The sequence below is a fragment of the Cryptomeria japonica genome, chromosome 9, assembly GCF_030272615.1.
Source record: "Cryptomeria japonica chromosome 9, Sugi_1.0, whole genome shotgun sequence".
NCBI classification, from domain to species: domain Eukaryota; kingdom Viridiplantae; phylum Streptophyta; class Pinopsida; order Cupressales; family Cupressaceae; genus Cryptomeria; species Cryptomeria japonica.
Window position 1 is genome coordinate 442355182 of NC_081413.1, and position 26065 is coordinate 442381246.

The window sequence follows — 26065 nt, forward strand, 5'->3', positions numbered from 1 at the left end:
CAGGACCTCGTCTGGACGTGGAAGGACCTCTTTGATCTTGCGATGGAAGTGGATTTTTGAACATCTGATGATCATTATTGGTTTTTTTTGGGTCATGTCCTTCAATTTCAATTTCTCCTCGGTCAATAAGATCCTGAATGAGATCTTTCAATCGATGACAATTACTTGTCTTATGTCCTCTTCCTTGATGGAACTCACAATGTTCAGTATCTCTCCACCATGCCGGTTTGACTTGAGGCTCATAATTTGATAACTTAGGTAGAGTGATCAAATTCTGAGAAATGAGTTGTTGCATCACTGTTTCTATGGGTTCCCCTAAGGGAGTGTATGTGCGTTTTTGTTTTTGTTGACGAGGTCTTGGTTCATCATGAGATGTGATGCGACCTTGATTAAGAGGAACATTTGTGTTATTTTGAGGTGGAGGATTTTGTCCTGCAAATCGAACCACAGGTTGTGCATTTTGGACAGTCCGAGCATCCACAACTCCATCGTTGACGATATTCTTGTTCTTGTTCCAGAAGTTCGGTTTATCGCTATTGAAGTGCGGGTGAGGACCATCTTTGGGTTCATTAAAGATTTTGATGAGTCCTTTTTTGATGAGTGCCCTTTCACATTTTATACCTTTGGTGATCATATCGTTAAAAGAATCGGTATCTTTGACATCCAGGTGAAATTCCATTTCTTCGTTTAAGTTGGAAATGAAAATTTCCACTAGTTCTCGTTCAGGTAACTGAAGAGAACGTCTGCTAGACATTTGGCGCCATCGTTGCAGGAATACTGAGAATAATTCACCTGGTTTTTGTTTGGTGTTGCATAGATCAGCCATGGTGATGTCGCGTTCAATATTATAAGAGTAATGAGATAGGAACTTCTGGATGAGTTCCTCAAATGTTCTTATGCCACCTGGTAGTCGGGAAAACCATGATGTGGTTGTTCCTCCCAAGCTTTGGGGAAAAAGGCGCATTAAGTATGTGTCTTCATATGCAACTTCGAGACAAGCGGAATGAAATTCTCGGACATGATCGCGGGGATCTCCCTTTCCTCTATATTTTTCGAATTTTGGTGTTTCGAACCCGCGTGGAAAGGGTGGCATATAAAGATTCCTATCAAACGGATAGGGACAGATGTCGTTAAGTGAGAATTGATTGGTTTTAACACCACTATGAAGTTGTTGGGCGAGATTCTCAACTTGTTGCCGCAACATCTCCATTTCATTAGGAGGAGGAGGTGGTGGGTTACCTCGAGGGATGTTATATCTGGTGGGATCTCTACGCCTTTCCTCCTCATGGCGACTTTGTCTTTCTGATGCTTGTCTTAATTGGGCAAGATCAAAGTCTGAGGGGAGTTTGGCTCCTTCTTGAGCGAGTCTTAAAAAGTGAGCATCCGCATTGCTCCTTAGTATTTCATCAAATAATCTGTTAAAATGAGGGTTATGCTGAACCCTTTCGATTGTTGAAGGAGTGGGCGTACCTGGGTTTTCATCATTCCCATTTCCTCCAAGTGCCTCTTGAAATTCATTGAGGTTGTCCTCTTCTTCCTCAATTTCTATTTCTCGCTGCCTTGATCGCGATCGGGTTTGAGCCATTTTGTTTACAAGTTTGTTTTTGAAGTTGATTGAAGATGATGATGAGTGGTGATGAAAGATTGATGATTGGTGTTGTATGGGGATCTCTAGCACTTTTAAGGTAGATGTAACCGAAATTCCTTTCTTTGAATTGCTTGTTTGTTTGATAAGTTTGGATGTGATAAGGTGTAGAGAAATCTGAGATGTGTTACAGATTTTGACTACCTAGCAATGAGAGGATTCACTCATGAACTAGTTTTAACCTGCGTAGATGTGTCTCTTAGGATGAGCTTATCATAGATGTAGAAACAATCTAAAAGTGATGTGATGTGTTTGATTTCAAGCAATATCTAAAAAGGAATCTTGGGACAAGAACCTCTTAATGTTTTGAGAGTTTTGGGATGGATTGATGATGGAATGATAATGTATGAATAAGATGATGGAGGTTTTGTTTTTAACTTCAATAAAAACTCTGTGTCACAAATGGGACAAACTCTGTTTCTTCCCTTTCAGGTGTTGTTGGCACTTCTCGAGCTGTGTTGTAGGTGATACAGATGTTTGGGAAGAAATTGGGATTAATCTTTCCTCCTTGATTTTTGTGATAACTCAGAGCTCTATATTGCATAAAAGCTCTGCGGTTCAGTGATTCTGAATCAAACTCGTTTGTTTTACCTTGATGATAGAGACGCATGCAATGTAGAAAGACTCTATGTGAGACAAAGATTTGTCTATTGAGATAGAAGAATTTCCTCCTTTTGATTAAAGCCTTTGAGCTTAATGGTCTTCTTTTCAAGGTAATATTCTGATGACACTTCTTCCTTCCCAAGATGTGAAGAATGGTCATACAAGTTGTGACTCTATGTTGTTTGCACTTTGTTTTTGGTATTTTTGGTTGTGTTGACAGTTGTTGGATGAATACTTTGTTTTTGGGATTTTTCTGATTTTTCTTTGACAAGAAAACAAAGCAAGCACACAAACACAAAATTTGTAGCCTCAAAGGCACAAATGAGTATGGGTCTAGATCAACCCAATCCTTGGACTTGTTTTTGACCCTTCCTTTAGATTTATTTTAAGGTGTATTTCCAAAGCCTGAAGTCGGCTCAATTTGCACTAGGTCTGTAAAACGAACACACTTCAAACACTCTTTATCCCTATGGTCAGATGGCCAGTTGTGATAAATTTAGCCCACATCTTGATATTTCTTCGACTTTGGTACTACATACCTTATGAATCCCGCCGTGGCAGGTAAGGATGTGATATACTAAGTCTTGCGCGAGCATAACAAATAGATGATCCCTATGATGGGGGAGTCACCACTTTTATCAAGCCACAAGTGACTTTTCAAAAAGCTATGTTTCTACTCAAGGAAATATGTATGGTGAGTATCTTGGGAGCAAAACCTTCTATGCTCTTGCACTAAATTATATCTCAAATATCCTCAATCAATAGAACAGGTGGGCTACTACTTAAAGGTGTTTAATCATGTTCGATGGCTTTGGACATAAGTTCATTTTGCAGTGACTCACTTAAGAGCCTTGTAACTGGTGGTGGGGCCCATTTGTCCTTTCGGCCAGTTACACTGTAGGAATAGTTATACCCAAGGCTACAGCTTTCGCTCTCACCTGATTTCTATAGCGGCTCGAAGGATTTACCGCTCGAGGTCGTTCCCAAGAGTATCGATCCCTTGGCAGGCCTCTCTTAAAAAATAAAATTTTGAGTGTTACTAACACTTTTCTCTTGCACCTAGGACCACGAAAGCCAAGGGAGAGGATAGTGTGTGTTAGAAGTAGGTCCACTCGACTGACTTTTTGTGCACAAGCGTGCCAAACACGAAATTCACTTGTTCTTTTTAATCCAGCATTTGCAAATGTGATCTAACTATTTGGAGATGTTGCTCCAACAGTCATGGTGTTCTTTTTAACTTCAAAAAGCAATGTGTTTTTGTATTCTAGAATTTGGAAATTCTGGTCAACTTAATGAAAAACACGTTTTTGCTTGAAGGAAAATTTGTTTTTGCCAAAAAAATCAAGACAAGTGGATTGTTCTTTTTACTGCACCAAAAATTGAAGTGTGGCTTGTGATTTTTAGATTTGATGCAAGAAAATGGAATTGTTTGGTTTTAAGCACCAAATAAAGTGTGTTTCCTAACTTGCAAGAAAACAAATGTTTGAATTTTGTTGTTCTTTTTACCTTGCAAATAAAGAAAGATGAATTTTGTTTTAAGCACCAAAAACAAATTTGAGGTTCATTTTATGCACTCCAAAATGAGATGTGAGGTTTATTTTAACTTATGCAATAAGGGAAAAATGAATTCTTTTTAGCCAACTTTTTAAAGAAAGTAAAAAGAAAGATTTTTTTAGAGCATCTACTAACTCCTTTCCCTGCACACAAAAAGATTAGAACCTGCACCTGGTCAATAGTCAAAACGTTAGTGTGGGCTTACACAAGCCTAAATGCTGATTTTGGGTTACAAAGCGAATTGGACAACACTCTGTCGTAATAGCGCTATTCTGCTTTTTTTTTACAAAAGCGCTAATTAATACAATAGCGCTAGTCTGCGGTCGCAGAAGCGCTATTTTACACAGTAGCGCTGAAATAATAGGAAAATCCGAAAGGTCAAAAGCGCTAAAATAGTTGCAATAGCGCTAGAACTGTGACAAAGGCGCCAGAATGGAATCAGTAGCACTAAAACTTTTTCATTAGCGCTATTATATGGACAATAGCGCTAAAAGAAAATGTTGCAATAGCGCTAGAACGTGTTCAATAGCGCCGAAGCGCGACCTGTGTGGCAGTTTCAACAAGCAAAAATGTTAATTTTCAAAAACAACAGATCAGAAGGTTGCGTGTTTGATTCACGTCGGGTTCACCAAATGATGCCCTCCTAAATGGCACAAGGTTAGTTTAAGATCAAACAACACAAAAATACACAAGACGTTAGCATTAATCAATCAAAAACTAAAACCTATGAAGGCATTCCAAGAGAGATACTAAAAACACATGCTAATGAATCTAACTAAAGAAGTAAGACAATGAGATATCTCCAACTATCTCTTAGCATGAGATTAGCTCCTTCTCCCTTGTTCCTCTCCTCTCCAAGTTCCAAAATAGTGTAGCTCTTAGCAGCTTTTTGCACTATGGATGCTTATGGAGGATTGAGATTGTAGAATAGCTCCAAACATGAAATGAAAAGCTATTTTAATGCTAAAATGAAGTATTTTAACCAAAAAGACAAGATTTAGATTATTTATGCTAAAATGCTCTCTAAAATGGCTATAGTCTAAATGCTTACAAGTTTTCAGGATCTGGATTATGAAGGAATGGGCTCTATTTATAGGAAAAATGGAGCAATGGATGGCCAGGATTGAAAGGTTTAATCAAGGGTCAAGCTTGAAAGTTGGGGATCCATGTGCACAATTGGCACCAATAAAATAGTGACAAGTGTCAACACAGGATTGGGTTGAGAAAAGAGGTTGGAGGCATTAAAGGCCTGAGAAGACCTCATGGTTATCTAAAGGCTAAGAGTCAAGCCTAAGTTAGGATTACCCATTGGATTAGGAGTTAATCCAAGGATAAACCTTTGTGCAAATGATTAAGAGATAATCATGGTCAAAGCATTAATGACCTGATGAGACCCTTGGGTTGGGTAGAGGTTGAGTCAAAACAAATGTTTTAACCATGTGGGAGAGTTGAATTAACCATTAATGGTTATTGGAGACTTTGTGGATTAAGTGGTTGAAAGTTGGAAGCCTTTAATGGTTTTCAAAGACTTTGGGGTTTTTGGTGGTTGAAGGTTGAAAACCTTCAATGGTTATCCAAGACTTTGGGCCATTTGAGAAGTGACTCCATTTTGCTTAGGAATGTGACAATAATTAGGGGATGGATTAGGTTAATTAGGAAGGGGTTAGAAGAATCTAGAAGGGGATTAGATTTTGCAAGTGGATTTGGTGGGTGAGGGAAAATAGGATTTTATTAAAATAAAAATTCATTTATTTCAAAATGTGTGCAAGTTGCATTTGTAGGAAAATGCAAGTGGGGTGGGGATAATGATTTAAATAAATGTTTTATTTAATTTATTTAAAAGAGGAAAAGGGGGATTTAATTAAATAAATAGATTTATTTATTTAATTAATGGGAATTTGATTTTAATGAATTAATTAAAATAAATTGAATAATTTATTTAATTAATAGAAGAATGTTTGGGGATAATTTAATTAAATATTAATTTAATTAATTGGTGGCTAGTGGATTTTTAATCAAATAAATACGAAATATTCATTTAATTAAAATGGACAGATTTGTGTGACTACAATTTCCTTTCAATTTTTTTGTTTAGTTCTTTGTGCATTTTTTTGTATTCTTACTGGTATGTATTGGTAGTTGCTTGTTCCTCATGGCAGGTCTTATTTTCAATTTCCAGATGGTTTGATGTGCTCGATTCCAAATTTCTAGTTCATTTGGCTCCTTTGCCAGTCATTTATCGCTTTTGGTTGACTGTATCTGGGTTATAGTTCTTGTGATTACCGGTTGGTTTTCCTTCATTACCAGCGTGATTATTGGCATGTGGATCCATCTTGGGTCTTGTCTGATGTTCTTTGGAATGTGGCTGACCTTTCCATTGATCCGCATCACTTGGTTATATTTTTTGGAAAGGTTTCTTAATTCTTAAGGGTGACCTAATTACATGTTTTATTTTCCTTCATTAGTGGATGTAATCTTATGAGGCCAACTTGGAAGTGTTCCGATGCCTATAAATATGTTATCATGTATTCATTTGTAGGGGGCAGAGGAAGTAGAACTCAGAATAAGGATTGAAATTCGCATGTTGTGATCTGGTTGGTTCTTAGAGTCCCAGTTGAATTGTATCTGGCTTGAAGCCTGCATGTAACTGGTTAGTTACCAGATTTTCTTTGATGATAATCCAATGATTGTCGGATGATTGCCGGAAGTTCTAAAGCTTTAATATGATTTGTTTATATGAATTTGTTATGTTTTCTTGCTACTTTCATTGTGTCTCTCTTGCTGCATAAGCCGGTTGACTCTTTTGAGTGTTTTTACCAGTTATGGTTGCATCAAGTGGTATCAAAGCTGGTTATGGACTGGCTAGTGGAAGAATCATTTGCAAACATTGAGGCATTCCTTGGGGTGGACAGATCATTGATTGGAGGCAGGTTGCGAGCATGTTCAATAGATTGCCAAGGGGAGGCAATTGAAATTGGTAGTCAGATCATCATATTGAGGCAGTTCACTGGAGTGGAAGAAGAGATGCCGTCGAGGAGGACAAACCCCCAAAGGGTAGAGCAAATGATGGAAGACTTCAAGGATGAAGTAAGGAATAAAATTCGAAATGATTTGGCTGGTTTATGGAGAAACCCTGATTTTGAGGATGAATGTGAGGAAGTTGGTGAAGAGCTTGAGGAAGCTGAAGGACTAGAAGATGAAAGAGAGGAAATATTCCTAAGAGCAGTGGTGAAAGCAAGTAAAGTTCATAAAGTTGAGGTTTCCAAGTTTTTCAGAATGTTAAACACGGAGGATCTGATTGATTGGATTGAAGAGTTAGAGGAATACTTTTTGTTTGAGGATGTCAAGGACCCACAAAGAGTCTGGTTGGCACAGACCAAGTTGAAAGGGCATGTTGCCTTATGGTCAAAATAATTGCAAAAAGACAAAGTGGAGAATGGTGAATTGAAGATCGCCTAGTGGAGACAGATGGTTGCAAGATTGAAGGTTAAGTTCATACTGAGAGACTATGAATTAGAGTTGTTCAAGAAGTTGAAGAACTTGAAACAGAGAAACATGATTGTGAAGGAATATATTGAGGAATTATACAAGGTGGTGATTAGATCCGGACATAGAGAGATGGACAGAGAAAAGGTGGCAAGGTACATCAATGGACTTGCTTTTAACATTCAGAATGAGATGAGTATGTTGAAGGTTTCCACAGTTGAAGAAGATTACCATTATAATTTCAAGGCTGAGGAGTAGGTGAGGAGAAGACAAATGAATAAAGGAAAGGAGAAATTCAAGATGAGTGATAGTATGAAGAAACCGATTGAAGAAAAGGACTCAAAACTTAAGTGGAGTACAGAATCAGAACATAAGACATCGAGGAAAGGTAGCAGTAGTACTAGTAGAGAATTTCCTCGAAAATGTTTCAAGTGTGGAGAAACCAGACATCGATCCTATGAATGTAAGAAAGGAATGGCCAGAAGTTGTGTGACAAGTGACGAACCAGAAGGTGATGGTATCAGATCTAACTGTGCACCGGGGAAAAGAGAATCCCCTATGTTTAGAAGAAAGGATACTGGATCTACTAAGAGGAAGAGTCTTTTCTAGACTATGTGTAAATCAGGTGGTAAGCATTGAAAGGTCATTATAGATAGTGGAAGTACTAATAATTTAGTATTTGAGGAGATGGTTGTGAAGCTTGGGTTGAAGAGGCTTAAGCATCCTTGTCCTTATGAGGTAAGTTGGTTAAAAGATGATTAGAAGATAGAGATAAAGGAGCAGTGTTTGGTGAGTTTCAATGTTGGGCCCTTCAGAGATGAAGTTTTATGTGATGTTGTGTCTATGGGTGTTTGTAATGTCTTGTTGGGAAAACCTTGGCAGTATGATAGAGGAGCAGTTTATGAGTGTAGAAGAAACCTCGTTACTATTGAAAAGGGTGGACAAAAGTTCACATTGATTTCTTTGAAGGAGAAAGAGGAGGTGAAGAATCTGAGTCTTGAGAGAAGTTGCAATAATGAGAAACCGATGACAGAGGTTATATTGGAGGATTTGAAGAAAGATTTGATAGAACCAGTTGCAGAGGTTATACCAGAGTGTGATAGGAGCTTGCATAAGGATCTAAAAGTTGAGCCTAAAGGACAGATGCAACCAGTTGATAGAGAGTTGATGGTGACAAAACAAAGAGGGTCAGAGGTTAGAGAAACCGGTTGAGGCATCGGAAGAGTTAAAACAAAGGTTGATAGAAAAAGAAGATGTTTGGATTAGAAATGAGCATGGGATCTTCATTTTGAATTCTTTTAGATGTTCCTGAGTTTCCTCTCATGGATCATATTTTTCTACTTGGGTTGTTTGATGCAAGAGCATCCCCGGTTGATGAGCAATTTTGCATCAACCAAAAATATTTCCTTTCAATTGTTTTGTTTAGTTCTTTGTGTAGTTTTCTATATTGTTACTGGTATGTACCAGTAGTTTCTTGTTCCTCGTGGCAGATCTTGTTTTTGGTTTCCAAGTGGTTTTATGTGCTTGATTACAAATTTCTAGTTCATTTGGGTCCTTTGCCGGTTAGTTATCGCTTCCGGTTGGCTGTTTCTAGGTTTCAAAATAGTTCTTGTGCTTACCGATTGGTTTTCCTTCATTACTGGCGCGATTCTTCTCGTGTGGATCCATATTGGGTCTTGTCCAATGTTCTTTGGCATGTGGCTGACCTTCCCATTGAAACGCATCACTTGGTTGTTATTTTATGGAAAGATTTCTTAATTCTTAGGACCGACCTAATTACATTTTTCATTTTCCTGCATTGGTGCATATAATCTTATGAGGCCGACTCAGAAGTGTTCAGGTGGGTGTAAATTTGCTATCATGTATTCATTTGTATGGGGTAGAGGAATTAGAACTCCGAATAAGGATTGAGATTCGCATGTTGTGATCTGGTTGGTTCTTAGAGTCCCGGTTGGATTGTATCTAGCTTGAAGCCTGCATGTAATCGGTTAAGTACCGGATGTTCTTTGATGATAATTTGATGATTTTCAGATGATTTTGGAAGTTCTAAGGCTTTAATATGATATGTTTATGTGAATTTGTTAAGTTTTCTTGATGCTCTCATTGTGTCTCTCATGCTGCATAAGCTGGTTGACTCTTTTGAGGGTTTTTACTAGTTATGGCTGCATTAAGTGTATCAAAGCTAGTTATGGATTGGGTGGTGGAAGAATCCTTGGCAAACATTGAGACATTCCTTGGGGTTGACGGATTGCCGATTCAAGGCAGGCTACACCTATGTTCAATAGATCATCGAGGGAAGGCAACTGAAACTGGTAGTCAGATCACCTAGTTGAGGTAGTTCACCAGAGTGGAAGGATAGATGTCACCGAGGATGACAAACCCCCAAAGGGTAGAGCAGATGATTGAAGACTTCAAGAATGAAGTAAGCAATGAAATTTGAAACGCTTTGGATGCTTTATGGAGAAACCCTGATTCTGAGGATGAATATGAGGAAGTCGGTGAAGAGCTTGAGGAAGATGAAGGACCGAAAGATGAAAGAGAGGAAATATTCCTAAGAGCAGTGGTGCAAGCAAGTAAAGTTCATAAAGTTGAGGTTTCCAACTTTTCCAGAACGTTGAACATGGAGGATCTGATCAATTGGATCAGAGAGTTAGAGGACTAATTTGAGTTTGAGGATGTCAAGGACCCATAGAGAGTCCAGTTGGCACATACCAAGTTGAAAGGGCATACTGCCTTATGGTGGAAAGAATTTCAAAAAGACATAGTGGAGAATGGTAAATTGAAGATCACCCGGTGGAGACAAATGGTTGCAAGATTTAAGGCCAAGTTCATACTAGGAGACTATGAATTGGAGTTGTTCAAGAAGTTGCAGAACCTGAAATAGAGAAACATGACTGTGAAGGAATATAAGGAATTCTACAAGGTGGTGATTAGGTCTGGACATAGAGAGATGGACAAAGAAAAGATGACAAGGTACACCAGTGGACTTGATTTTAACATTCAAGATGAGATGAGTACAATGAAGGTTTCCACAGTTGAAGAAGCTTACCAGTATGCTTTAAAGGATGAGGAGAAGGTGAGGAGAAGACAACCGAATAAGGGAAAGGAGAAATTCAAGATGAGTGATAGTATGAAGAAACTGGTTGAAGAAGAGGAGTCAAAACCTAAGTGGAGTAAAGAACCAGAACATAAGACATCGAGGAAAGGTAGCAACAATACCGGTAGAGAATTTCCTAGCAAATTTTTTAAGTGTGGAGAAACCAGACATAGATCCTATGAATGTAAGCAAAGAATGACAAGAAGTTGTGTGGAAAGTGAGGAACCAAAAGGTGATGGTACCAGATCTGACTGTGCACCGAAGAAAACAGAATACCTTATGTTCAGAACAAAGGATACTGGATCTACTCAGAGGAAGAGTGTTTTCCGGACTATGTGTAAATCAGGTGGTAAGTGTTGCAAACTCATTGTAGATAGTGGAAGTAATGATAATTTAGTATCTGAGGAGATGGTTGTGAAGCTTGGGTTGAAGAGGCTTAAGCATCCTTGTCCTTATGAGGTAAGTTGGTTACAAGATGATTAGAAGATAGAGATAAAGGAGCAGTGTTTGGTGAGTTTCAATATTGGGCCTTTTAGAGATGAAGTTTTATGTGATATTGTGTCTATGGGTATTTGTCATGTGTCTTGTTGGGAAAACCTTGGTAGTATGATAGAGGAGCTATTTATGAATGTAGAAGAAACCTAGTTTCTATTTAAAAGGATAGACAAAATTTTACATTGATTTTTTTGAAGGAGAAAGAGGAGGTGAAGAATCTGAGTCTTGAGAGAAGTTGCAATATTCAGAAACTGATGACAGAGGTTATATCGAAGGGTTTGAAGAAAGATATGATAGAACCAGTTGCAGAGTTTATACCAGAGGGTGACATGAGCTTGCAGAAGGATCTAATAGTGTAGCCTGATGGATAGATGAAACCAGTTGATAGAGAGTTGATGGTGACAAATCAGATGAAGTCTTGTGGCAGAACCAAATTAGAGTTGCAGAAATAGAGACCATGTGTAGATCTGAAGCAAAGAAAGGGAAACAAAGAGGGTCAGAGGTTAGAGAAACCGGTTGAGGCACCAAAAGAGTTAAAACAAAGGTTGATAGATAAAGAATATGTTTGGATCAGAAATAAGCATGAGATCTTCATTTCGAATCCTTTTAGATGTTCATGAGTTCCCTCTTGTCGAACATATTTTTCTACCTGGGTTGTCTAATGCAAGAGCATCCCTGGTCGATGAGCAATCTTACATCAACCAAAAATATTTCCTTTCAGTTTTTTAATTTAGTTGTTTGTGCAGTTTTTTGTATTCTTACCGGTATGTACCAGTAGTTTCTTATTCCTCATGGCAGATCTTATTTTCTGTTTCCAGATGGTTTTATGTGCTTGATTGCAGATTTCCAGTTCATTTGGGTCCTTTGCCGGTTGGTTTTCCTTCATTACCGGCACTATTCTTGGCATGGGGATCCATCTTGGGTCTTGTAGGATGTTGTTTGGCATGTGGCCAACCTTCCCACTGAACCGCATCACTTGGCTATTATTTTTCAAAAATATTTCTTAATTCTTAGGGCCGACCTAATTACATGTTTCCTTTTCCTGCATTGGTGGATATAATCTTATGAGGCTGACCCAGAAGTGTTCCAGTGGGTATAAATTTGTTATCATGTTTTCAATTGTAGGGGGTAGAGGAAGTATAACTCAGAATAAGGATTGGGATTCGCATGTTGTGATCTGGTTGGTTCTTAGAGTCCCAGTTGGATTGTATCTGGCTTGAAGCCTACATTTAACTGGTTAATTAGTAGATGTTCTTTGATGATAATCTGATGATTTTCGGATGATTGCCAAAATTTCTAAGGCTTTAATATGATCTGTTTATGTGAATTTGTTATGTTTTCTTGTTGCTTTCATTGTGTCTCTCTTGCTCCATAAGTCGGTTGACTCTTTTGAGGGTTTTTACTGGTTATGGCTTCATTAATAGAAAAGTGTAGAAAAAATGAAGGTGAAAAATAGACAGATCTATGTAATTCTTCTCTTCATATCAATACAATTACAAGTGCTTTGTACCTTTTTCCTTAAAAAGAAAGTGTATGGACCTTATAGTTTTTCTTTCATTTTTATGCCACTTTACATTGGTGCCTTGCATATGATACTTACTAGGTGCTCTCAATAGTGAAAAAATTATATTTGTACATAGATATATATCTTAATTGAACTTAATATTTCTGTAATATTTAAATCTTTGATTTGCATATGAGGCTGAAAATAATAAGTGTGACAATGACCTAATTTAGGGATGTAGATGTGGTCTTGAACTACTATATTTTATTTGAAAATTAATTATTGGTTTAGGTCAATTCACTCTCAACTAACTATTATTTGCTAATGCTCATGTCAAAAATTTCAAAATTATGCTCTAATACATGTATAAAAAGATATTACCCCCAAGCTATTTCATCATTTATTAAAAATAACTCACTACAACTATATGTCATGCACTAAAATATTCATAATCATATGTTTCCATCTTATAGTTTGTTTTTACATAAATAGTTTGGATTGCATTAGGTTTTATATCAACTAATAATAACCCTTAGTTCATACCCAGTTCATATCAATATTTATATCATTTAATCTTAAGATTTGACTATCATCATATCATATCAATGACAATTATTTACACATCTATTACACACATTGTTATATATCTTCAAACATTCTACAAATTATTTAATTGAATAATATAGTTTGACCAAGGCACAAGGGTAAAGTTAGTGCACTTCCATACTCTAGTTTATTAAGCTCCAACAATTATTTTTAACAATATGAAGTCCTTCAATTGTAGTTTAAGATACAATTGAACATTATTACAAGTACTGAAGTTTTGCAGACACCATTTTCAAGATTGTATAGAAGATTCAAGATTTTATATGTGGATCTAGTCCAAGATCATGCACAATTTTAAATTTCTTAAAATATAGTTATCTCAATTTACTCATTCTAAATATTGTATTAGATTTAAGATATTCCTCTCTTACAATCAAATTAATCTTCCTCTCTTTGACATTAGAATATACTTTTATTTTTAATTATTTTATTTATAATTTAATTTTAAAATATAATATAAATATGTTAATTGCATGACACTATTAATTTTGAAAAAAAAATCAATAACTACTTTACAATTTCAAATATATGCATTACCCACATTTAATTTGTTCCCTTAATCTTAAGAAAATGTATCTGGTCCATGACATGCATAATAGTGTGAAAATAAGGTCATGATTAGATAATATAATAATAACAACAATTTTAACCTACTCTTAAAGATAATGAGCAAAGTGCAATATTGGCTGATCCTATCCACAAAGCTGAATAGCATCTAACATTAATATCTTCTTAAAATGGGAGCAGTTGTGGAAATCGATGTAAATAGTGACTGACGGAGTCAATTATGGGGAGGACAAGCTACTGATGTATGACTGAATTAGACTAAAAATTGTGGAATTCTTGCTGTGCCATACAGTTGAAGTACTCAGACAAAAACTGCTAAAGAAGCATCTGCTGCTGCTGCTAATGTTCATATCTATTTCCTTGGCTGGATATGGCTAAACCAAGCAGCCAACTGTTGTTGCTACTGCCTTGTAAATCCAGTATAGCGCCGAGTTTCATCATAAGGAAGCTAACAATCCATTATACCTTTATGTACCATTTGCATATTCTCACAACACATTGGAGATAAAGGAAACCAAGTCAGAAATTGCACCTGTGCTTTGCATTTCACAAGTGGGTGTGAAAGAGGAATCTCTTAATATTGAGGGTGCGGCTGGAATCTCTACACTAGCAACAGAATCACTTTTATGACTTGAGTTCACACCAGCACTTTTATTGTTATAATTATTTTGGGAAAGCGGTGCTCTTTCTGAAAAGTTCAATTTAGCTCTTGTGCCCCTGAATTTGAAAGCAGCATCATCGTAAGCTTTGGCTGCATCTTCTGCTGTGGAGAAAGTGCGTAGCCATACCCGAATTCCTTTGTTTGGGTTTCTGATTTCTGCTGCCCGTTTACCCCACGGTCTCTCTCTCACTCCTCTGTAATGCTTCTTATTCAAATTCGCTTGCTTGAGGACAGGATGCTTATAATCTTGTCTCCTCAGTGTAATTTTTGCTCGTATTTTGATTTTCCAGTGATATTCGTTTCTGCATACCCAAATAAATTATTTTCACCCACAAAATATTGTACTTTGAAGGCGATTCCTGGAGGGCTGTTCAGTGTAGGCATTATGTTCTTTTGCATCAAAATAAAATAAAATGAAAACCTTTTCACTTTGTTTTCAAAAGGAAGAAAACAGGAAAGGGGACGCGTATTGCCACCATTAAATAGCTGTGTGTTTCCCCCGAGTTTGGGAGTTAAAATCTAACTACCAAACTCTGTATTAACACTATTAACATTCCAGTGTGTAAAATCTTCGTAATGGTTTGGTTTCAAAACTTCTTCACTGAGGTTTTGGTTGTTCTTTCGTTTGTTTTGCAAGGATCTTTCTAGTCTTCAAATCAGTTCTCTTACATTTCTAATATCATCATGTTGTAGTCTTTTCTGATTTACAAAATGTTGGGTCATTTTAAAATCTTTTCTGTTTCATTACTGTTTACCTAATCAAAATGCCCCAATAGACTCCGGCTACTTGTTTCTATAGATCTGACAATTAGCACAAACAGATTATATTTTTTTTTTTTTTTAAAGTCAGTCGAATTTCATGATTGAAAATCAATATTAACAGTAAAGAGTAACTCATATGGTCATATGGTGCCAAAAAGCTATGTAGTAAGATATGAAGGTTGAGGAGATGCAGGTGATCACCGGTTTGTGTGTTGACGGATCAGATGGGTGTTGTGAAAGTTTTGTGATGATAACACAACTCATGGGCGATGCATCCTTGCTACACAGATCAATGGAGGAAGAGGAGGAGAACAAGTGGGTATCATTATTAGCATTGAAATTTTGAGAACCTTTCTGGATTCGATCCATTGCTTTGTAGTTTCTCTTTCACTCACCACAAATCTCAATGTTCCCAAATCAGAGGAGGACGAAAAAATCCAAAGAATGCATTACTGCAAGGTGGAGCTCATTGAGCAAGATATGTGAGAGCCTTACTTAGCTTTGGGCAATAGTCAATTTACGGACTTGACTTGCACTTTACGCTTTTTCTTGTTCACGCAAGTCCCACTACGACGACTTTAAAGACTTGATGCCCAAGTCGTCGTCAAGTTTTGGGTGCATCACAAAAATTTATCTGGAAGGTATTATCTTATTCAGGTGTTGCTTTTCGTTTCACTCACCCACTCTTTTAATGAAAACCCCAAGGGAGGAGTGATAAGGATCCAAATCATTGTTTTTGCCCCCGTCTCTTGGTCTCCTACGAGCAATACTATATTGTCGTAAGTAATGTGTCGTTCTCAACAAACCAATAATTCTTTAACATCTAATTGTTATTAATGATGCTAGATTTTAACAATTTATACAAATATCTTTTTATTGTTTGTGATTTTGGTTGTGTAAATTTTTATCATCATTTTATTTTGAATCACACTCCATGATCCATCATCAAGATAAAAGAGAGTTCATCAAGATGTAAAATGATTAGTTATAGACCAATACTCACTAAAAAGAGACGTGAAAGGGTGGAAAGAAAGAAGGAGCACAAGGGACGAGGTGTAAGAGAAATATAATCAAAACAAAACCATCTACACAACAATATAATAATACCTATTTATATGTTTATATTTTGAAAAATTTATAATGAAAAAGATAAAGAAGAAAAATAGATACAATTACAACGATATTAAAGAAAACCAGTAAAACATCAATTAAACTAAAAAATTAAAAATAAATGAATGAGCAATTACAATTGACATGCATATATACATGAATGCTAGAATGATAGAAATTAAGATCTTAACATACTTATCATTATAAACAAAATATTATATAAATGAAATGAGAATCATACATGCATAATTTTATACATTACACAAGATATACAAGGGGAAACACTTTTGGGTAAAAAACTCCATAAAGCATCATTTTATTAAAACACTGACAAAATATAGTCTATCCAAAATAGACTAAACTTAGGGATACTTCTTACTTCCACATGGTCCATAATACCATTTGTGCATAGTGATATAACTCACTAAAAACTCCAAATTCACACACTCTCAAATTGGAGAGAACCTCCTTAGATATAGAAGGAAGGGTGACAACATTAGTCACACCTTTTCAATAACCCCCATTCATAAACAATTAATAATCTAATAGTTATTAGAATTATAATTATTTCAAATGAGATATGATTAAGAAAGCATATAATATATAAGATTTTATAACCTTATATTAAAACAATATATAAATGTTATAAGGGTGTGACCCCTAATAACATTAGATTTTAGCACCCTCCCTTAATGTGAATAGGGAGCATCACATGTTAATTTCTAGAAAAAAATGATGAAGTACACCAATAATGTATGTCTTCTTTGACTATGATAAATAGGGGTAGAAATATATGTCAACATGAAGATCATGCATTCCAAACTACATGAAAGTCATCTTGCCATTAATAATCCTAATATTTTAAAAATGATGTAATGAGGTCTTATAAAAAATTATGTTGAAGTCACAATCTCCTCAAGTTAGCCTCTCCCCAAGTTTATTACATAGTTCTCGTAGGTCTTATATAGTACAATGTTTTTATGAGTGAAAAGTTTACAAAGAGAAGAATTTACAATATGACCATGGGACTTAAAATATGTGTTAGTAGGAATTAATAAAATGTGCTTGTAGGAATTAGGAATTATGCCCATAGGACTAAATAAAATGTGCTCATAGGTCTTAAGAATCCCTAGAGGTCTTATGAGACGTATGTTAGGTCTTGCATCCAAGGATTTACCCATCCCAAGGTGTCAAAATGCCTACAAGTCCTATTTTATGCCTGAGGTCTTACATCTAGAAGTACCATTATTATTCATACTCCCCCTCTATGGTGACTCTTTAAACACAAGCATTGAATTAAATTTGGAGCATATAATTCCTAAAGTTCTTATATTATCCCTTTTACATTTTACATCTAGGATTTAGCCACTAGGTGGTGTCATGCACATTCCCTCTAAATGGTATCACCTTAAAGACAATCACTACATAGAGGTTATGATTTGCAATAGTTGATATTCTAATCTATTTCTTCTTAATCATAGTTTACTTTCACTTTAATATAAATAGTGAGATATTTAATGGAATAATTTCACATGAGTTAGGTGCCCATGATCGTCAATATGATTTTCTCTCTTTAGAAATGAGATTCTTTAGTAAGAGAAAAAAATTTCAGTTATCATATAGTAAGATGATACTTTTACATGTATCTTCTTAAAAATGTTTCATAAATGTTCAAGGCCGTATTAGTTCTTCAAGAGATCCTTTTGTATTTCACCCTTTTGATTGAAACAAAAAAGTAGAAGATATATTTCTTAAAGGTGTTGCACCATCCACATAAGAGAACTTGTGCCATTTATTTTTTAGACATGATCTATCATTAATTTATTATAAAAAATCACCAAAATAGTCAATAACATAATAATCAAGAAAAAATTATTTATGCTGTAGGAATAATAAAGACCACTATAAATTATATGTATTTATCACTTTTTAATAAGAATAAAGTATTCCATAGTGTAAATAAAATATGATAATTAGCAAGGAGATTATAAAATATTTTATGGACATAAGAAAGAATAATTTTTCATGCTTCTTTAAATAAAAAAATATTCATGCTACTAACATTTAGTAATGATCCATAAAAAATTAAGCAATAGGCGAGCTATCATTTCCAGGCTTGCTCCCTTGATAGTTTATTAGGGAGATATCCACCCACTATAAGAAGGGTCTTTATATCCAGTAATTTAGAGGATACCTGAAAGCTCATACAAAAATTAAAATAATTAATACTAAAGAGGGACAAGAAAATATAGTTGCAAAAAGATAATTTGAAATTATATAGTTCTACTTTTTCTATGGATGTGTAGTAGAATGAAAATTATATGTCATCTCATACTTCCACTGAAATAGTTTATGCCACCCATCAATCATTGAAAAAATAAAAAAATGCATCTGCATCCATTAGATTATCAATAGTCCATAACACAGTAGATTTATTCAAAGTAGAGAAGATTCATATTGGTAGTGGAAACTACTTATCTTCGAGTAAGAGTAGTGGAAAGAAATTTCTGATTGTATCACATTAGTAAGACACTATCTAATTAATAGTATAATTAGCTTAGGAGCATTCTCCCAAGTCCTTTTGTTCATTCTTACTATTATAAATTTTCTAAAAGTTTTACTATAAAAAAAATAAATATAATAAAGATAAAATCTAGCTCATTCTATTAGAAGCATCTCCTTGGGAGAAAATATAATTTAGATATATATGAGACCTAGAATAAAGACAATAAGTTGAACCAAATTGGTTGCTAGAAAATCATATTTAAATTGAAATAAATTATTTATCTTAAGAGTCAATTAAATCCCATCAAAGTACTAGGGCAATATATAACACCTTGATAATAATAATTAGCTTATAATGAGTATATTCAAATTGTAATTATAGAGAATAATCCAAAAAAAGGAAGATCAAACAAGTTATATTATAATTTTTGAATCATTTTACTTATAATAAGCAAGTCCTCTAATAAGATATGCTATTATCTTTGTATAAGAGATCATGATAATTAGGTCAAATTTTGAAGATTGGGGGAGATAGTGCTACTTAGCATACTAAAACATAAATTGAATCGCAACCTATTCCCTCAAATTATGCATTTATCATGTTAGTAGGTGGAGCCAATTATATATGTATTTAAAATATTTGTATTGTATATTAGGCTTCTTGTTTGATCTAAGAGTTATACAATGAAATTATTTCATATTTTAAAGAAAGATAATGTTGGCACAAAATGAAAATTTGGATAATAGAAATCTTCATATTGAAAAAGTGGGTGGTCTTCCTAAAATTTAAAAATGATTGTATTGATTAGGTAACCACTTGAAAGGGCCTGGACCTATTACAAAGCCATGATCAAGGAAAAAAGAAAAACCACTTGGAGGTGAGAGGAACGAGTCTCACAGAGGTGAGAAAGAACATACCAATAGCTTTTGACTAGAACTAGAACCAACATAGTTCTGAAAAAATTCAGGTTTTGACAAGGACCCCATAACCCTAAACTAGCACTAGCCAGAAAGGCACCCCAATACATAGGGGCAAGTGAACAGATCAAAAATTTAGTCAATCTTTAGAAATTATCCCCTTCTCAAAAAATGCAATCCCAAAATATATTAGACTGCTACATTGAATATATTAGACTGCTACATTTTCCTAGTCAATATAAAAACTTATAAATAAATAAAGGAAGATAATCCTACTTAGTTTACAAACTCTTATCTTTTTAACTCTTCATTTTGATCTATGAATTCTATCCTTTTACAGAGTGCCAAACTTATTCTCTTGTATATGAAAGGTAACTCAGTCCCTGTTAGGAGTGGAAAAAAATATCTACTCCAGTAAGAACCAAAAATTAATATGTATCATTTCAAGCTATTCTTATGTATCCTTTATTTCTTATTTCATTGAAATTAGTATGTAAAATTTCAAGCAATTCTTATGTATCCTTTATTTCTGATTTCATTGAATATAGTGTAAATTATGTGCATTGACTTACCAAATTTTTATTTTACCTACTTGTAGAGATGTTACTCTCTCCCCTATGCTTCTATTTTCTGCACCATGGGAGAAATGGAAAAGGTGGGGGTAAAAGTGCATTAAAATTTTCAAAATGTTTTCATTTGTGTTGTAGAGTGCATGTCCAGTTGAAAGCTGCAGACTAACATATATTGTGGAGACATATATTTATGTCCCAAAGTGTGCATTAGCCTTTAATGGTACACTCCATCATGAAGATGAAACAAACTTTATAGATACTAACTATAGACTCATATCTTTCCACATCAATTCCTTTTCTCACTAGGAAAGTTTCCTTCCTTTTGTGTTCCCATATATTATGGGTTAGTGTAAGTATGATTCTATCAACACCTTTCTTCATAGTAGTGGATGGATTTAAATGTTGATATGTCTATATGTGTATATTATATTGAATGAAAACAATAAATTGAGTTCATGTGATTAGATAGATAAAAATTAAATGCAAAATGGATAAATTGCACATTTATTTTTTAAATTCTATTATAAACTTTATTGATAAAATATTTGATATAATGATTTATTTATTTTTATTTATTTAATAATTATTAAGTGTAGTGACCTTCCTAGACTTGCATTTTGATTTATGTATCGATGGACTTATTAGACATATGATTGATGTTTTGATGATTATTTATGACCTTATTTCTATCTCAGATGCTAGATACTTTATGTGGATATATTCTATTTGATGACTCGGATGGATGATGGATCTATATTGATGGTTTATATGTTCTCATTATTTATGATAGATCATATTGCTTATGGGATTTTGAGGATATTATGATTACGCTAACCTTACTCTATGATTATGATAACTAAGTTGATGCTTCTATTATTGTGATTGTCTTCTAGTGTATTCATGATTAGGGATGATGTCATACCACTCATTGCAAACACAATATGACGTTGCAATTCTCTATCACTTACCTGATCATTTGTGATGTATATGTGTTGTATATATGTTGTATTTTGTCTAGTGGTGGATGCTGGTTTGCAAGTACTAGACATCGACTCCACCTGGTCTCATAGGTTTGAGTGTGTCTTAATCCCAATGGCAAGTTGTTGGAGATGGCATGTTTTTCCCTCTTACACTCTAGGCTTAAGTTGTTCATCTTGTCAGTTTTGTGTTGTAGCACAAGTCGTTGATTAGGATTGTCTTGTGGTTGTTAGGACCCTTGTTGTGTGGTCTTGAGAGCATGGTTGTTTGATTAAGTTAATAATTAATTTTATTGTATAGTTTATTAAGTGGTTAGATTAAGGTATTAATATTATTTGATGATTTATTATTTATTGGTTGGGTTCTAATTTTTTTTTTTTTTTTTATTTAAATGGTCTGACGATTTATTGTTTAATTGATTCTCTATTACCTATTTATTGTTTAATTATGATTTATTATTTATTTGATTTTACTTAATTATTGTTAATTAATTAATTATTGTGGAGTTTATTTATATAGTTCTATTTGATTTATTATTCATCCCTTGGATATTATATTTATTACTTACCCTATGATCCTATTGGGTTTGATTTGTTATTAATTTACTAATTTTTATAATATTATTGTTATTAAATATATATTAACCTTTGTTATTAGATGGTTATTGGATATATTATATAAGCTACCTACCCTTTTACCCTATCAGCTGAATTGTGGGAGGTAAGTAAATAATATTATTAAATATTACTTGCCTCAATATTGTGCATGGTAGGTATATTATATAGTTTTATAGAATATTTTTATTGGTTGATGATTTTCCATAGTTTTGAATTAATTGTCTTATTATTGAGCTTTCTAGGAATGTTGTTGGGTTACCATCCAAGAGCATTTTGCTTGCATTTGGAGCTTTGATTTGGTTGAAGCTTGGACTGATTGAAGATTTGGTGATTGAATTTGGAATTCACTGGTTGGACTTGCTCTACTTCAAGTTTCCTTGTCTTTGCTTCGATTTTTCTAGGTTGGAGCTTCAACTCTCTTGGCATTTTAATTTGAAAAGATTCTCTTAATTTTTTTTGTTGGGAGATTGATTGTAGAGGAGTTTTTAGTGTTTAAAAATTGTGATTTTGGTTTGGGAAGAAATTGAATTATGTTTATATAAATGTTAGTTATCTTTTATTAGCTAATAATTATTTATTTAATTATTAGTCTATTATACTCTATGCTTAAGCTAAACTTAGGAATCTTATAACTCTTTAGGGTTTTCACCTTTAGGGTTTCGAGTATCCTTTTATAAGGATTTTCTCTTTGTATTTTCATAACAACTGTAATTATTGAATTGAATTCTTGTTGCACAATCAACATGACTTCTCTTTTTTGGATCTCTGAATTATGGCCTATATAGCTTTTTTGCTTATATCCGTTTGTGACAGGTTTGCATGCAAGTGATCTTTGGGAGCTGTAGAGTTGATTTTTCCTCAACTCCAATATGGTATCAGAGCTCTAGATCTTCACATGCCCCTATTCTCTTCATGAGATATTTTGGGCGTTGTTATATGGATTTGTGTATTCAGAGGTTTGTGTAGTTGCTTTTTTCCATTACTGGGGGTAGCTAATTTTTTTGTAAATTTTGGTGCCAAAATGACCTCATGGTTGGATTCAGGAGGTTGTTTCTACAAATTTTAATACAAAATTTGATATATTTTGGTGCCAGGTGTTCGGGAGGCAAAAAAATTTTTAGGCCTTAGGCTGTATGACTTCGGGCACATAGATCGAAAAAAAATAAAAAAATTTGGGTGCAGTTTAACGGCTTTCCCAGGACGATGGGGCTAACATGAACCACCAGCGATCAGTTAACCACCAGGGCCACCTTGGCAGTTATCATCGGTATCCTAGGTAATCACCACTCTGCGGTCTTTACACCACCGACCTCCCTGCTTCTGTTACCATTGGCGGTTCTCATGGTGTTCAGAATCATCATTTCCCTCGAGAACCACCTGTCACCAATGGCCACTGCACGCCGCTGCTCCACTCCTACCAGCTGCCTCGCCCAGCTCGACCATTGCTGCTCAACTTGGCCACTCGCTTCCCACGCCCTCCGCCTGGCCAGCCAGGCGCTCGGCTACCACCGTTACGTAGTTTGGCCATTGCCGCTTGCTCCACCGCCTAGCCACCTCCCTGCCACCAGTAGGGGGGGCCTATTTACTTGAAGGTTTTTTTGCCATAACTTGGGCAAATGGAGTCATTTTTTGCAAAACCTTATATCGTCGGAAATCTCTTTCCAAGATGTATCCAGATCTGGAGGTTTGAATTTTTTATTTTTTATTTTTTAATGTAGTTTTTTTCTATCAAAGCCAAAGGTTTATTTTTGCACTCCGAGAGACATAACTTGAGCATTCGAACTCTATTTTTTGAAAATTTTATATCATTGGAAAGATTGTTTTGTGTTGTTTCCATTCATATGAGTTTTATTTCCATATTCTTCTCTCTTTTCAGCACTCTGTTGAATATTTTGGCTATTTCAGGTCCTGGGATCTCTTTCTTTAAGTAGGACGTCTCGTCTTTGGCCGCTCTCTCTATTTCCAGTCTTCTATCTCTTCTGATCATTGCAGCATTTTATTTATGAAAACACACTAAAATAAAGTGCCACCATGCATTGTATACTTGGGATCTTGTACATCTTGTGCCTTATTGTGCATGCACTACTTATAAAGTGTCATGGGGGGTTGATGTTTGCCTTGTTTGCCATCTACCTTTGTCAAGTAAGTGTTCCTTCTATGACATTAGCCTCATGGTCTATGTCAAGTGAGTGTTCCTTCCATGAAACTATGTCCTTTCTCTGTACGTTCGATGTTCCTAGTTCTTTGTCATGTAGTTCTTGTTGGCTGTTCTTTTCAGTGTACCTATCCCTCTCCCTTTTTAGTATTATGGGGAGGTTTGTCGTATTTTTTAATGCTTCCTTGGTTCGGTTGATCAGCTCTTCAGGCTTTGGTGTTTCATGCCATCTGTATCTTCGAGTTTAGTTATTTGCCTTTGTTTTCCATCTAATTTGAGTAGTGTCATTTGAGGGCACTCATGCAGATTACAGTCTTTTCGACCTGGTCATGTTCTATTTCAATGGAGGTTCTTCAAATCAGGAGTTACTCTTCGATAATGTTTGCAGCTATTTCATGCTTCAATGGTGTTCTTCTTGCTCTTTTTTTGTTCCTATCTTTTGGAACACTCTTGTTTGGAGGCTTCTTAGTCCTTCACTTGAGCTTTCATCTCTTTTTGGAGAGGATTTTTGTTCCCACAAGGTTTTCTCCTTTTTCTCCACTTTACAGAGATTTTATTGTACTTGGGTACCTCATTAGGCCTAGTTGTCGGGACCCATTGTTGCTTTCATGCATTTTTTTACATGCTTTTTTAGTCCTTAGTTGTTTTTTAGCTGCTCCTTAAGTTCATCTTAAGGGGGGGTGTTAGAGTTATCTTTTATTAGCTAATAATTATTTATTTAATTATTAGTCTATTATACTCTATGCTTAAGCTAAACTTACGAATCTTATAATTCTTTAGGGTTTTCACCTTTAGGGTTTTGAGTATCCTTTTATAATGATTCTCTCTTTGTATTTTCATAACAACTATAATTATTAAATTGCATTCTTGTTCAACAATCGATCTGACTCCTCTTTCCTGGATCTTTGAATTATGGCCTCCATAGTTTTTTGCTTCTCTCCTTCTGTGACAGGTGTGCATGCAAGTGATCTTAGGGAGTTGTTGAGTTGATTTTTCATCAACTCCAATAATAAATATATGTGTAAAATCTGGAAAATGGAGTATTGTTGGGGATGTTTATTCTACATGTTGTCTTTATGAATTTATGTATTCCCTTCTTGGTAATCTTGTTGATATTTAAGATGCCTTTGTATTTTTTTTTTGTCTTGCATTATGATATACTATATCTCCATGAGTCTATGTGTGGGTTTGATCCATTTTTGTGCAAGTCTGTGTAAAGGAGGTGCAAGCATTCGATGTTGAAATCCATTTGTGTGACTTGTGAATTCAATTTTGTCAAGGAATTATTTTTTCCTCCTGCACCTTTTGGAAGCTTCATCTACTCAACTTATAATCCCATGAGCAATTTTGGGCAATTTCATCAATCTGATTGTCCGTTTGAGTCATTTTTAGTTCTCTGAACTCTATGCGCTAATGTTTGGAACATATGCACTAATATTTGACATGGATGCACTAGGGAATATTCCCTATGGGCCAATCTGTCTCCCAGATGCACCAGACTGGCCTTTGGATGTGCTGATTTGCTTGAAATTGTCAGTTTTGCTTAGTATGAGTGCTTTTCCAGATTTTGTGCTTTTACGAGAGGCTCCATGTGATTATTTTGGATTCTCAAAGAGGTCATTTTATGCTGTGTTTATCCTTTCATGATTTTTTATGGCTATGGTAGGATGATTTGTGCCTTATCATTGAGGGTATTGCTTATATATTGATTTGCTTGAGTAAGAGGAAGAATGCCTTGCTATTGAGGAATGGTTATGAGAGCTCTAGTGGGATGATTATGCCTCACTTTTGAGGATTGGTATTGCTTTTGTATTATATTTTGATCTCATATATTTTCCTTGTTCCATTGTTGTATTGATTTGGTGGAGGCTCTTACTTTGCATATGGGCGTATGATTCATTTTACGTTTCAGTTTGTATTAATGATGTTATGATTGTATTTATGTTCTTGGAGAGCCTTCATGATGTTAACGTGATGTCATTTTCTTTATTTTTTACCCTAAGGTATTGGTCCATGGATAGGAGTGGGCTCTTGCATGTGTAGGACCAGGGTCATGAGCAATAGACCTTTAGGAAGGGCTCTAGACCAGATGGAAGCACATGAAGAGTTTTCCTTTGTAATTGCAAGTGCTAACCTTAATAAATTGATTAGTGGGATTAGGTAACTAGGAATTTTCTTAATCAAGATAATGAATTTGAGTTTGTGCCCCAATGGAGAGTCCCAGAGAGGT

At 35.1% G+C, this 26065-nt stretch overlaps 1 protein-coding gene across 1 annotated transcript; it reads right to left on the reverse strand.

The window, feature by feature from the left end:
* Window positions 1-14045: 14045 nt before the first annotated feature.
* Window positions 14046-23208, reverse strand: LOC131858430 (ethylene-responsive transcription factor ERF113-like). The gene is made up of 2 exons (XM_059211667.1): window positions 23111-23208; window positions 14046-14520 (listed from the first exon to the last, which is right to left on the reverse strand). The coding sequence occupies exons 1-2, from the start codon at window positions 23206-23208 to the stop codon at window positions 14046-14048; spliced, it is 573 nt and encodes a 190-aa protein (XP_059067650.1).
* Window positions 23209-26065: the final 2857 nt, after the last annotated feature.